Genomic DNA, 13,973 nt, shown 5'->3' on the forward strand with positions numbered 1-13,973 from the left:
TGCAGTTTTGGTGGGAGGGTAGTACTCTTTCAGGAATGCTTCAGATATAGCACTCCACTCAGTTTCATTAACATCATTCAGCCACTTCTGTGCCTTGTCCTTTAGTGAAAATTCAAAGACCATGACCTTCAACTGATCAGGAGTGACCCCTTGGTGCTTAACGGTACGACAAAGCTGTTGAAACCGTTGTAAATGATTTGCAGGGTCTTCAGATGGATGCCACCAAACTGATTCTGCTGGATCATGTTGATGAGGCCAGGCTTGATTTCGAAGTTGACTGCTTGTATATCAGGCATAGTAGGGCCTGTGGGAACATTGCCAGGAGAAGGTACCCCATAAGACTTCAGCGACTTAGGAGGCATAATTGGTTCAGTTGGTTCTTCCGTGGCTTTTTTCTGATTAGCAGACTGCTTTTTCTTCTTTTGTGTCTTCTTGAGCTGCCGGATGGTTTTCTCAAGATCAGGATCAGTCTGAACTGGAGAACCTGTTCTTTTAGACCTGGGCATAAAAGAAACAAAGAAAAATGTGCAGTGAGATGGCCTCAATTGGAACTTGAAGTTCCAATGAGACAGCAGAAATAGTCAAATAATTAATCAGAAAGCTATAGAAACTAGCCGTCTCCCCGGCAACGGCGCCAAAAACTTGATGTGTTTTAAAATATACCGCAAGTGCACGGTGTCTGTTTAGCAGAAACTGGCAAATACGGGTCGATCCACAGGGAGAGGAGTTCTACAGATTTTGTTCAATTATCTAACTACTTCCAGAGAGGAAATAATTGAGAATTAATAACTAAACTAGAAAAACTAGAACGCAGAAAAATGGAATTTATCAAATAATTAAAAGCTAGGGCAATCGATCGGTCCACCATGCTTATACCAGTTTAATCAATATAATATAGTTCAACAACACTTGGATTGAGGTTCGAATAAATGAAGTATTTCGTTAATCCTTGGTCAGGCATTAACAACTCCTAGATTAACATATGCCAGTACGGTCGCTCAACATAATCAAATCTACCTATTGTAAAAGCCTCTAATGAATATGATCTTTCGATTCTAATTCTTATTAGCTAAACATAACTCATGATATTGCGCAATTACATGAATTAAACAAGTATAACAAATCAATAGGAATTATTCTAATTCAATCCAATTATTGAAGAACATCAAACCACAATCAAAAAGGTATAAACATGGCTTCCCTCTCTAAACCCTAGAAATAGACTACTCACTCATGATGATATTAAACGCAATAAACATAATCAAAGTAAAAGAATTCATAAAATAAACTAAGTAGAGAAGAATACCAAATGATTGAAGAACGATGGAAAAGGAAATCGACGATCTATATAATCTTCCAATGTAAAAGTTCAACAAAAGTAGAGAGAATAAACTAAGTGTTTGGCCCTAAAAAACGTAGAAAATAGATAGTCTCTCGAAAATATAAAAACCTATTTATACTTCTTACAAAACCGGCTAAAAAACCCGAAAAAACGCGTCCGAGAACCGCCCGGTCGACCGGGCGAAATCCGCCCGGTCGGCGACGTGATTCAAACTTACGACAAAAAAGCAAATCGCCCGGCGACCGGGCGAACCGCCGGTCGGGCGCGTAAGCAATTTTCCCATTTGGTCGCCCGGTTGACCGGGCTAACATTCCTTGATTTTGGTGAAAAATATTTCGCCCGGTCGGGCAAAACCGCCCGGTCGACCGGGCGGAGAAACAGTGATTTTGCGTCAACTTGTGAAGGCTGTATCTCTCAAACCAGATGTCGGATTGGGGCGTGTGACCTATCATTGGAAAGCCCTTGAAGTCTAGTTTCCAACCCAACTGGAATTTCTTGATTATCAATTGTATATCAAAAGTTATGGCCAAAATAGTGAACAGGTGTCAGTTTTGACACTTCTTTCACAACTCTTTGCTTCATTCTAACTCGAAATTGTCCCGAAATGATGCATTGTGATCCTTGTGCAAGATATCTTCATCTTCAATGATTAATAGGCTTGATCTTAGGTAATCATAATCAATTTGCATCAAAGTAACCTGAAAATGATCAAAAACGCAAACGGGGAGTAGTAGAGCACAACTTACGTAATTCATTCCATTATACACCTAAATGCTCTAAAAGGAGTTCTAAATACAATCAAAATGCATCTAAAAACTATATATAAATGTGACATATCAGCAATCATACTCGAAAATGGATCAACTTGTAAATATAGCGCTCAGACATGTCCGGAACCCGACATTCCCATGATTCAAATGCGATCGACCCAGTTGAACAAAACCTGACCAATCACGACCTGGTGCACTGACTGTCAGAATTATGACCTGTTCGGATCTGACCTGGTTCGCCGTGGGTATACCCAAAACTTGTTTTGACACGACTACCCGCAGCCAAAACGATGACCAAGTCTTCCTTAATTATCGCTATGTAGTTGTTTCTTCGGTGCAACCTAATGTCACGTCGTTGCACACACCGTCAATATCTAACCTGTAAAATTTGACCATAACATTCATCTTCAATTAATAAGGCATGCAGACATACATGACAAGATTACTTCTATATGTTAGGTACTCCCTCCGCTTTTATTTATTTGCTACATTTTTTAAAAATGGTTGCTTTTTTTATTTGCTACATTGTTTCAATTTTCCTTATTAGGAGACTTGGCCCACCAAAAAGTAATAGTATTATATTTGTTTTTCCTCTTTTTCCACCAAAAGTACTACTTTTTCCCCTTTTTCTACCTTATTTAATGCTAAAGGGGTCTGTATACAAAAAAAGAATGAAAGAGACATCTCCTAAATCCTTGTGTAAACAAGAATGTAGCAAATAAATAAAACGGAGGGAGTATATGTTAAAGCTTGTTCAAGTAACCTATCTGGACACCAAGTAGTGGTGTCAAAATATGATACTCCAACATAGATTTGAATTTTCTCATTTTTTATATCTGTAATACCAAAGATGTCTTAGCCTAGTGATTAAGATAGAGGTACTGTGAATGATGAGGTTTGAATCCCCCCTTTCCTTCTTTGTACTTTGTACTACCTTCATAGCTCATATGGATCAAGAAAAAAATCTATATTTGTAATTAGGCAAAAAATCAAGAGAGGCAGTTTGGTATAAAATCAACAACATTGTACAATTAACAGAGAAAAGTTCAAACTTGGTAAACAATTTACCTCGCCAGCTTCCGGTAAACTCATGAATTCTTTATCCCAATCATTATGCATCCCCGTAGATGATCCCATCGGCTTTGACTTGAGATAGTCGACGTCTTCTACTTCCACCCTCTTCAATTTGACATCTGAATTGCCACATTGTACCACAGATGGATAAGATGATGAGGCAGAAATAGATCCCTCATGATCCTTACCAACTATGATTCGCAAATTTTCGTTGAACTCGCTTAAAAACAGTGTTTCTAGACTTGGACAGGGCGGCAATGATGCAAGGTCAAGGCACGACTGTACAGTTAACTTTGAAAGACATGGAAATGGAGGTTGCCTATTATTGCTGCTATCAACTGACTCGATCCCTCTCCACCAACCTTTCAACTTCGGAAGATTCACTAACTCAAGTTGTTCAAGGGAGGGGAAGAAGATTTGTTCAGCTGTCCATGACCCTGCTTCAGAAGCTGGTGCAGGACTGCTACTGCTACTTAAACTCCCCAGGTACTTCAAATTCCTCAAGTTACGAAGTTCTAATGATTTCAGATGCTGCAGTTCACTCATTGGAGGGAGATGCTGAAAACCGTGACAAGATCTAAGTTCAATCTTAACGAGATTTGGCAGAAAACTGGCCAAATTATCTACTCTATCCCATACTGACATATTTGCTCCCTGATAACCGCACAATGTTAATCCCTTGAGATTAGGATGTGGCTGTAGCATCTTCAGCAGTGCTTTGTGGTTAACATCTCTGTTATGATGAATGTCCATATTATAAGAACTACCTTGAAAATTTATCCATATTGCATTGAGATCTGCCTTGTCCGACAAAATTCTTCTGCTATCATCATCCACTTCAACTGCAAGTGCACAATTTTCAGGGATTGAGATGTTAATGCAGCCTTTTAAATGACTGAGGGGGCTCAGATCTTTCAACAGGCCAACGTGGTTCTTCTCACTTGAGTTCTCGTCAGCAACTACAAAGCTGGTTAACACACAGAGGCTGGTCAACTTATCCATGCCAGCAGGCATATAAGTCAATCCATCCCAATGTACATAGAAGTGCTGCAAATTTACTAGTTTGCTGAAATCTTCTGGCAACACTTTCAACCCATAGCAACCGTCTATGTTTAAAGTTTGCAGATTAAATAGTTTAGTGAGAGAAGTGGGAAGGGCTTTGAGATTGACATTCTTAGAGAGATCAAGATACCTTAGGTGCAACAAGTTACCTAAAGAATCTGGCAAACGTTCAATTCCTGAACTATGCAAGTCCAAAGCCCTAAGGCGTATACAACTTGCAGTTATTGTATCTAACGGGAATGAGTGAACAGAGGTCGCCTGCAAATAAGAACGGATCTTACTTATAGTAGAAGGGTCTGCTGTACACTCTCCTCCTCCATGAGAGAGATGTCGAATTTCATCTCCCATGTTGTCTGTGATAGCATTCATTGCACAGATCTCTCTCCCTGCTACTTCTTGAGCAAGGTCATGCATCAAATCATGGATTGTACATGAGATAACTTCACCATTTTCATCTGTTGTCGTTTCTTGGAAGAAATATCTTTGCAGGAGAATTGAAAAATATTCCTCACCAGCATCTCTTATGCTTTGACCTCCGTCTAATGGCACAATATATCCTTGTGCCATCCAAAGGCTAATCAACATGTCTTTAGATATGACAACATCCTTGGGGAACAAAGCTAAATAGCTAAAGCAGCTCTTCAAGGGGAACTCAAGCTCATCATAACTTAGTTTCAATATTGACATAACATCACCTGCGCTACTCTTGGCAAACCCAGTCTCATGAATTGACAGCCATTTGCTTCTATCCTGACCATATAGCGCACTTCCTACTACTCTGATAGCAAGAGGCATACCAGCACATTTTTCAACAATCTCCCTGCCAATCTGAATGAGGTCTGCATAGCCATCGTGATTATCATAGGGTCCAAATGCAATTTTCTCAAATAAAAGCCACGACTGCTCTCTGGACAGAGGTTGTAACTGATACACGTGTTTCGTGCTCATAATCTCTGCTGTGTGTTGTATCCGTGTAGTTACAAGAATCATACTTCCCCGCCCACCAAACAACAAACACCTCATCAAGCCCAACCATTCGTCTGTATTCACATCCCAAACATTATCTAGAACAAGAAAGAACCTCTTTCCTTGTACTTTCTCCCGAAAGTGGCTCTGGAGCATATCAAGTGTAAAATTTTCATCAGATATAGAACCCCCTAACGATTCAAGAATCCTTTCCAAAACTCTTCTCCTAAGTTGTTTTTCATCCCCATCTGCAACATAAACCCACGCCCTCAATTCAAAGTGGGAGCAAACCCTTTCATCTTTATACACAAGTTGAGCAAGAACAGTTTTTCCCAAACCCCCAATTCCAACTACAGGAAGACAACCCACAACCTCTTTAGAAGCTTTAGAATCTAACAGCATGCTTACGATCGACTCTAAGTCATCCTCCCTCCCATTAAAATCTTCTCCACGAATAAAAAAACTGGTATTAGTCTCTCTACTCCTAATAATTTGGTCTTTAGTAGTCTTCGTGATCTCTGAAGACAAATTGTAAAACTGCTTACTTATTAGAGCCAAATCATGCAACTTCTCTTTGATTTTCTTCATCTTTGAAGACAATTTGTAAGCAGGATTATTATGGGATTTGTCAAAGGAAAACAAATCGCGTACCTTTGCAACTATCTTACAATTCTTGGGGAGTTGTTTTGTCTCTGCCAGAGTGAGGAACGCATCAAATAAATCATCAGCATCGTAAACAACGTTCATGAGTTTCCTTACAAAGACTTCTTTTTCATGAGAGAGCTCTAATTTATTGAAGCCCCCATCATGTAGTGCAGCTTTTATTAACTCTATTGAACGACTCAAATCCCCTAGTTCAGAACTAGAGAACCACTTGCTGGATTCGTCTTTTTCGATGGCATACTGCAGTGATACATTGAGTGTATCGATAGTTGATATCAGGGTTGCAATATTGGCCATAGGTATTCGTAGAGGAAGCTGGTAATAGCAATTAGCAGGTATGGAAATGGAATTTGCCTTAGAGGGAAGGGAGGGAGTTTAGGCTGGGAAGAATTGAGTTTGGTAGATGGTGGACTCGTCTCTATCATTAGAATGGTAGATACATGTCAAAACGCAGCCCAAAAAATATAAAACCCATAAACTAATGTACATCAATTGTTCTTTCATTCATCAACAGATAAAACTAATGCATCAAGTAAGTATTGGCTCAGTGGTGATGGGGACTGACTTTGTTCGAATCTCCGCAACACCTTGTGAGAGGAATGGAACCTAATAACCACCCCAAACTTGGCCTCAATCCGAATGTAGACAGAAGGATGAACCGGGTACAAACACCAAAAAAAAAAAAAAGTAAAACTAATGCACCATCAACTATTCTCCAATGAACATCGATCTTGACGATTCTCCTTTGTTAACCTCTAATTTTATGCTTCTTAGTTTATTTATTGCAAATATTTCTTTATTCATTGTGTTTTATATGTCTGTTTATTAGGTTGAGTGGTTGTTCATCATATATTTTTTCTTATATGCATTTTTTTTCATTGCTTATTCAAATGTTGATTGAGCCCGTTAAATAATCTTCAACGCCAACTACCACCTCGATAATTTGTCGTAACGACGTTACCTACAATCCTACATCATGTCATTCCAACTTCTTTTTTCCAACAATTCTTTACTATTTTCTCCTACCCTGCATATAAAATGACAAATTACCAATTCAATAAATTTTTATTTGGTAAGGAAAGATTAGAGGAAAAAGAAATTGAGGGAAATGAATTCAATAATGAACACTCTCATGGTTTGGATTTTATATTCAACTTGATTTGGAAACTGTGTCGTTGACTCGTATATTTAACTATCCACAATTATATTTAGAGAACGTATTGTGTCGGACTCGTCCGACCATAATCTTGGTCGGACGACTTTCAGGTGGTTCCAATTTTTTTTCAGGTAGTCTTCATTTTTTTTTCAGGTGGTTCCAATTTTTTTTCAGGTAGTCTTCATTTTGTTTTCAGTTAGTCTTCTTTGTTTTTCAGTGGGTTTTTGTGCTTCAGTTAGACTTACTTAGGTTTCAGTTGGTCTTTATTCTTTTTCAGGTAGTCTACATTTTTCTTCAGGTAGTCTTTATTTTGTTTCAGTTAGTCCATTATTTCTTTCAGTTGACCCATTATTTCTTTCAGTTGGTCCAACTGAAAGAAAAGAAAGTCTAACTGAAAGAAAAGAAAGTCTAACTAAAAGAAAAGAAAGTCCAACTGAAAGAAAACAAAGTCCAACTGAAAGAAAAGAAAGTCCAACTGAAAGAAAACAAAGTCCAACTGAAAGAAAACAAAGTCCAACTGAAAGAAAACAAAGTCAAACTGAAAAGAAAATAAAACACTAACCTTTGATTAAAACTCACTATCCCATTTTTGAGTTCTTCATTAGTAGAACTGTTAACAGTAGAAGAACAACTATCTTCAGTAGAAGAAGACTTTGCAGCAGTAGATTCAACGTGTTTCTTACAGTACTCAATCACGACATTCTTGACGGTGGAGAACACCTTCTTGAGTGGCTTAGGGAGACGATTACGCTTAGGAGTTGGCTTTGACTTCAACCAAGGGAGGTCCTGAGGCTGGTAGTCGTACCCCATTTTCTTGGTATCCAAGACATCTCTAACATAGATTTTTAAAGGCTAAGCATTTTCATCATAGAAGTAGAAATAGGTGTTCAAGAAATCTTTATCCGTGAAATCCTTATTATTAATGGACAAGCTCTTCCATATGGACCATGTTCTATCCACATTAGCATGGTGGGAATAGAAGATCGGGTTCCATCCCGCGGAGTAAAAGTTAACCATATCGAGAGGATCTTTGCAGTGACATTAGGGAGAGGAATCGCGGTGTCGGCGCAATCATCTTCGATCATCAGTTTGATGGTTTCACATTCAAGAGCAACATATTCTTCGACTTAAACTTCTCTCCATCGGAGGATTTCAATGTGATCATCCTCACTGTTGTGGCAGCCATTGAAGGAGAAGAAGAAATCGAGAGGGTCTTGTAGTGGTAATGGCAACAATAGTACAGAGTGGGGAGAAGAAGAAGAGAAGAGAGAAAGTGGTGCATACAGAGTTTGAGTTGGAGTTTGAGTTTTGGGCTCAGCCCGTCTGACAGTAAGTATTGGTCAGACGGTCTGACCCAATACTTTCACTTATATTTAACTATCCACAATTATATTTAACTGTCGAAGTGGTATTCTACCGACTATCTAAGGCTTTGTTTGGTAAGCAATCGATTCCTTCACTGATTTGAACTCCATTCTTTATGTATATGATTAAATTGTAGTAATAGTTATTTTTTTTAAAAATTACACTTATAATTTTAAGGTAACTCCTAACGGCCGTTTGGTAGTCGTTTAGTAAATTGCGGTAATGGAAATGAATTTTAAGTGTAATTTTATTAGGGAAGCACCCGTAAAATCTCCATGGGGAGGTATTTTTTCTCTGTGGTTAAGCAATCTCACCCATAAACTTGTGTTTTTGTCTCCAAAAGAAAGCAATTTTCATTACCACTCATTACCACCTACAAGGTAGTATTGGATGGGAATGAAAATTCAAACAATCCGACTTGCGTGGACCCGGTTCACACTAAAAATAGTGTGGACCAGGCCCAGGCACGTGACCCTATATCACTTTAACATACACTATATCATTGTAACATACACTATATCATTGTAACATACACTATATCATTTTAACACACACTAAATCACTTTAACATACACTACTATATCACTTTAACATACACTATATTACTTTAACATATACTATATCATTTTAACATACACTATATCACTTTAACATACACTATATCACTGTAACATACACTATATCATTTTAACATACACTATATCATTTTAATATATAAACTATATCATTTTAACATACACTATATCATTTTAACATATACACTATAACATTTTAATATACACTATATCATTTTAACATACACTATATCATTTTAACATACACTATATCATTTTAACATACACTATATCATTTTAACATACACTATCATAAACTCACGTGATATGGATCAGGTGCACACTAATTAGTGTGCACCGGGTTCATATTAGTTTTTTTTTAAAATTCAAGAAGAAATATGGACACTTTTGGATAAATTAGCATTACCATGGGAATGGGCAATGATATTTTTTTAGAAATTTACACACAAACTCATTCCCATTACCATCATTTATGACCAACTATCAAAAGGGCCGTAAAAGTAACTCTAATTTCAGAAAAAGTAACCCGTAGTTTCAATAAAAGTAACACCTTATAATTATAAAAAATAACCTTTAGTTTCAGAAAAAGTAGCTCATAGTTTCAGAAAAGTAACCCCTAGTTTCAGTAAAAGTAACTCTTTATAATTACAAAAGTAACTCCTTATAATTACAAATAGTAACCCCTTATAAATACAAAATGTAACCCATACTTTCTAGTAAAAGTAACCCTTAGCATTGTAAAACGTAATCCCTAGTTTCTGTAAAGTAAACCCCTTAGTATTCGAAAAAGTACTCCTTAGTTTCACTAAAAGTAACTCCGGTCGCTTGGAATTTACCTCCATTAAACTTTTTCAAACTCGACTTTGACGGATTAGTAAAAAATGGAGGAGCTGCTACAGGATTCATTATTAGAGATAGCTCAGGCTCTCTGGTCAAGGCTCAGGCCCTCGACATCGGTTCTCCTCTAGTCTTTGTGGCTGAAGCCACTGCCCTGCATCAAGGTCTTCAACGGGTCGTCGAAATTAAAGCAACATCCAAGACATCCTCATTGAAGGAGACAACCTCTTAGTCATCAATACGATGTTGAACATCTAGCATCCTCCTTGACAGATTAATCACATCATCCATGATATTAAGATTCTACTCAACCACTTCATTTCTAGGATACTCATGTTTTCAAATAGAGAAGCAAATTGAGCGACTAATTGGATTGCTAGTGTTTGTCACGCACTTAGTTTCTGATACTTATGATGTTCTGATTTGTAATAATTCTTCCCTATCCTCTATTCTTCTTACTGATACATTATTAGGCGTTCCTCTCAAGCGGAGAGTCGCCTGATGTCATTTATCTTACCTTTATAAGATAAAATATATATACATATACACATATACATGTATGTATATGTATATGTATATGAATAAATATACAGAAGTGAGTCCATATGACAGAAGGAGAGTCACCTAATGTCATATGTATATATACATATACATATACAGATACATATATAGATACAGAAGTGAATTCATATAAAAATGCATACTTACATGAGAAATGAGAATGAATTTTACGCACTATAACTCTTATGAATAAGTGGTGTAACTCGAGTGAAAAAGTAATGTAACTCCACAAAAAGAATCTTAGAAAAAAAAATTCAAATTTCTTAACATTTTTGTAGAAATTTTAGACTTCTTAATTCTAAATTATTTTTTACCTTGTGCCAGAAAATTTTCACTTACCCTCCGAAAACCCAAAGTGAACATTGAAAACTAACTAAAAAGACAAAAGTTATTTTAACCCTTTTTGTATTTTGCAATTCGCACTTTATAAAATATTTTAATTTACTTTGTGGAATGGAATGGATATAATGAGTTCAACTTAAAAATTTCAATTGATTCAAAAAAAATATTATATAATAATCGGACTGAACTGAACTTAGATTCAAGAAAAAAGTTTCGGATTGGACTGGACTCAAAAAAAAAAAAAAATTAGATATATCGAATTGGACTCAGTTTCTCGAGTGCAAAAAACTTTGGACTAGATTTGGATTTGGTAAAGTTCAATCCAGTTACTCCCCTCGTTCGAATGCTATACTTAAATAGTTTCCTGGTAAGTATTTCATTCCTATATACTAAAAGGAAAATACAATACAATCAACCTGTAATATTCCCCATGTACTCCCATAGACCATTTTCGTCACAAGGGAAGAAGATGAGATTGGGACATCCAAATATCTGTAATCGAGTGACACTAGGAAATACGTTTCTAAATTCATCCCAGTTGCTATGTAATCTAGGCAAGTATCTTAAATTTACTACCTTAACATGATCAAAGCAATGTTTCTCTGAATCCAGCTGAACCAGTCCTCCTCCTCTAATGTACAGTTTCTCAAGGCAGTTGACTCTTTGTTTACCAATCAGCCCCAACAGTAGCGACGCTGTGCTCTCAGGAGCAGCCTGCAGCTCCAGCTTTTTCAGTTTTCTTGGGAATCTTCGGAAACCGCTATCTGTCACGACATCACTCGGATTTCCTACCCATGCAATTCTTAGATTCTTTAGCTGTTGCATTTGACACAAAGTGTCCAGATCCTGTTTTGTTGGAAAATTCATTCTTCTTGTGCGAACAGTTAATTTTCTGAGCTTAGAAAGTTCTGATAAATCACTGAATGCACAAAAGGATGCATAATTTTGCTGTTTCATGTTTGGTTTTCCGCCTTTTGGATCTGTAGCTGCTGAACTGATCACGAACCCCTTAAGCACTCTGAGTTCAGACAGGGCTTGAACACCGGCAGGAAGTTGACGAATCAAGTAGCACTCTGACAGGTCTAGATGAGTAAGTTTCTTCAATGAATCAATCCCAACTGGAAGAGACTCCAAGTTGTGACATGCTCGTAGATCCAAAACCGTCAGATTCTCGAGCTTGTAAATAGAATCTGGCAAGTTTGTAATTCCTGATATGCCTTGAAGGCTTAAAAACCTCACTTGCCAAAGATTCTTCAAATCTTTAAACAAGTCAACGTCTTCAACCAGAATGTAATTGGTGGGATCATGATGCCAACTACCCAAGTGTAGCACTTTAACATTCTTCATTTTTGAAATCCATTCAAATGCCTTAGCGTTAAGTTTATACTCGTGGACATTGAGCAACGCTTCAGCCACAGATTTATCATCCTGGTGCGATTTGAAGGTGGGGATGCGTACAAATGATCTACGTCGAGGTTCTAATACTCTAGGACCAGAAATATTTTTAGGCGATTGCTGCTGCTCTTGTTGTTGCTGCTGCTGCTGCTGTTGCTGCTGCTGCTGTTGCTGCTGCTGCTGTTGCTGCTGCTGCTGCTTATTACTACGCATCACAGACCAGGAACCCTCCTTTTGAATACTCCCAAAGACACTCATCTCTTGTTTTACCATATCGCATACACTATCATTAATCTTGTACCTATTAGAGAACTTTTTGTTTCCAAAAGTACGCTCTATAAAACCCATCGATACAAGCTTTGCTAACAAGTTCTCACCAACCAACTGATCCTCGATTAAATCCATTCCAATCCACCAATGAATTAACTCTCTTTTCTTTATACTCGCGCCAGTAGCTGACAACAATGATAAGCAAAACAGGATTGTCTTCTCTTCGTAATTAAGATTGTTGAATGTAGCTGAAAACTCTTCCCGGGGATAATCCAAAGGTGGGATCTCACAATTGGTACTTGTCAGCGACGATGAAACCACTGCTGGAAACTGCCTTGCTAATCTGAAATTGTTGACTCTCTCAGCAAGAGTCTCATATTCTGATTTGTTATCAGGATCAAGCTTAATGAGATCTTCAAGAGTTGTTTGTATTTTTTTGAGGAATTTAGCTATAGATTCTTTAGGGAAAAAGGCTCTGCCTTGTGCCTTATTAATATCATCTAGTAACTTGATAACGACGGTTATAACCTCCTTGTGTATGATCTCGTTGCCATGCGTCGAACCTTCTTTTTGTCGAGCTCTCTGAAGCAGGTCAGCCAGAATTTTACCGTGTGTCACAAGGGAAGCAAGAGGCTGTGAGGAGGTGGAGGTTGACATGGTGCGGCAGAACAAATCAATAAAGGTGGGATAATGGACAAAGAATCAGAAAAAAGGGCAGGCGATAGGTGAATAGGCCATATATCGCCTTCCAACACTCAATGATTAGCCTTATGTCCCCTATATGCACCCGATGCATACGAAACAAAATAGAAAGTTCAATCTATACTAATATATTAAAAGACATTCCTAAGTCAGGAACTACCAATATGTGGAACATGGACCCGGGTGTATGGTAATCTACATGTTGGATTATGCTCCAAAACTAGTCAAATAGTTTCCTAATAGTTAGGACTAGTAGCTAATAATTAGTTAGTGGGCTAACAAGTAGTGGTCTACATAATGGTCTATTAGTGAGATATCAAGTGGTAGGTTACGTAGTGGGCATACTATTATTAGTAGTATTTTGTATGCTTATTTAAAGATTGTTTTGTTTAGTTATTTATGTGTGAAAAATATATGAAAATGTAGTCTTTCTAATTCTCTCAAATTTTCTCTTTTTCTCCTCTAAAAATTCTACACTACATACACCCGATATGAAACGACAATAATTATATAATGAAACACAACTATAAACTGCTAGAACAAAAGGCGCACATCACACTAAATCACTTACATCTAACAATAGAACGTTTTTAACAATCTCAACTTCTATACATCGCCCCACAATTATTTTAAATCGCCCAAAAAATAGTTAAAATTACCTCTATAACCTTTTCTCTTTTTTTTTCCTTAAATCATCACCACCCACCTCCTGCCAAGCACCCACCACCACCACCACCACCACCACCACCACCACCCACCTCCTAATAGACTGTCACCACCACCCACCTCCGATCCTGCCACGACAAGCCCTTAACCCTGAGTTCTCTCTCCTTCTCAAGCCTTTAACCCCTTATTCTCTCTCTTCTTCTCAGTCGCCGGCCACCTCTGCTGTG

The 13,973-nt window shown here is 37.6% G+C and overlaps 3 protein-coding genes across 3 annotated transcripts; all 3 read right to left on the reverse strand.

The window, feature by feature from the left end:
* Positions 1 to 2,089: 2,089 nt before the first annotated feature.
* LOC125494621 (uncharacterized) lies at positions 2,090 to 3,820 on the reverse strand. Its single transcript, XM_048638098.2, has 2 exons — positions 3,181 to 3,820; positions 2,090 to 2,491 (listed from the first exon to the last, which is right to left on the reverse strand). Exons 1-2 carry the CDS (start codon positions 3,730 to 3,732, stop codon positions 2,480 to 2,482), a joined length of 564 nt encoding a protein of 187 aa, XP_048494055.1. The 5' UTR covers positions 3,733 to 3,820; the 3' UTR covers positions 2,090 to 2,479.
* On the reverse strand, positions 3,815 to 6,174 carry LOC125495247 (putative disease resistance protein RGA3). The gene is made up of 2 exons (XM_048639902.1): positions 3,954 to 6,174; positions 3,815 to 3,840 (listed from the first exon to the last, which is right to left on the reverse strand). The coding sequence occupies exons 1-2, from the start codon at positions 6,172 to 6,174 to the stop codon at positions 3,815 to 3,817; spliced, it is 2,247 nt and encodes a 748-aa protein (XP_048495859.1).
* Positions 6,175 to 10,499: 4,325 nt separating this feature from the next.
* LOC125495248 (uncharacterized) lies at positions 10,500 to 13,141 on the reverse strand. The gene has a single exon (XM_057393059.1). The coding sequence runs from the start codon at positions 13,033 to 13,035 to the stop codon at positions 11,125 to 11,127; it is 1,911 nt and encodes a 636-aa protein (XP_057249042.1). The 5' UTR covers positions 13,036 to 13,141; the 3' UTR covers positions 10,500 to 11,124.
* Between the last annotated feature and the right edge of the window lie 832 nt (positions 13,142 to 13,973).

Source organism: Beta vulgaris, chromosome 2, assembly GCF_026745355.1.
Source record: "Beta vulgaris subsp. vulgaris cultivar EL10 chromosome 2, EL10.2, whole genome shotgun sequence".
Lineage (NCBI taxonomy): Eukaryota > Viridiplantae > Streptophyta > Magnoliopsida > Caryophyllales > Amaranthaceae > Beta > Beta vulgaris.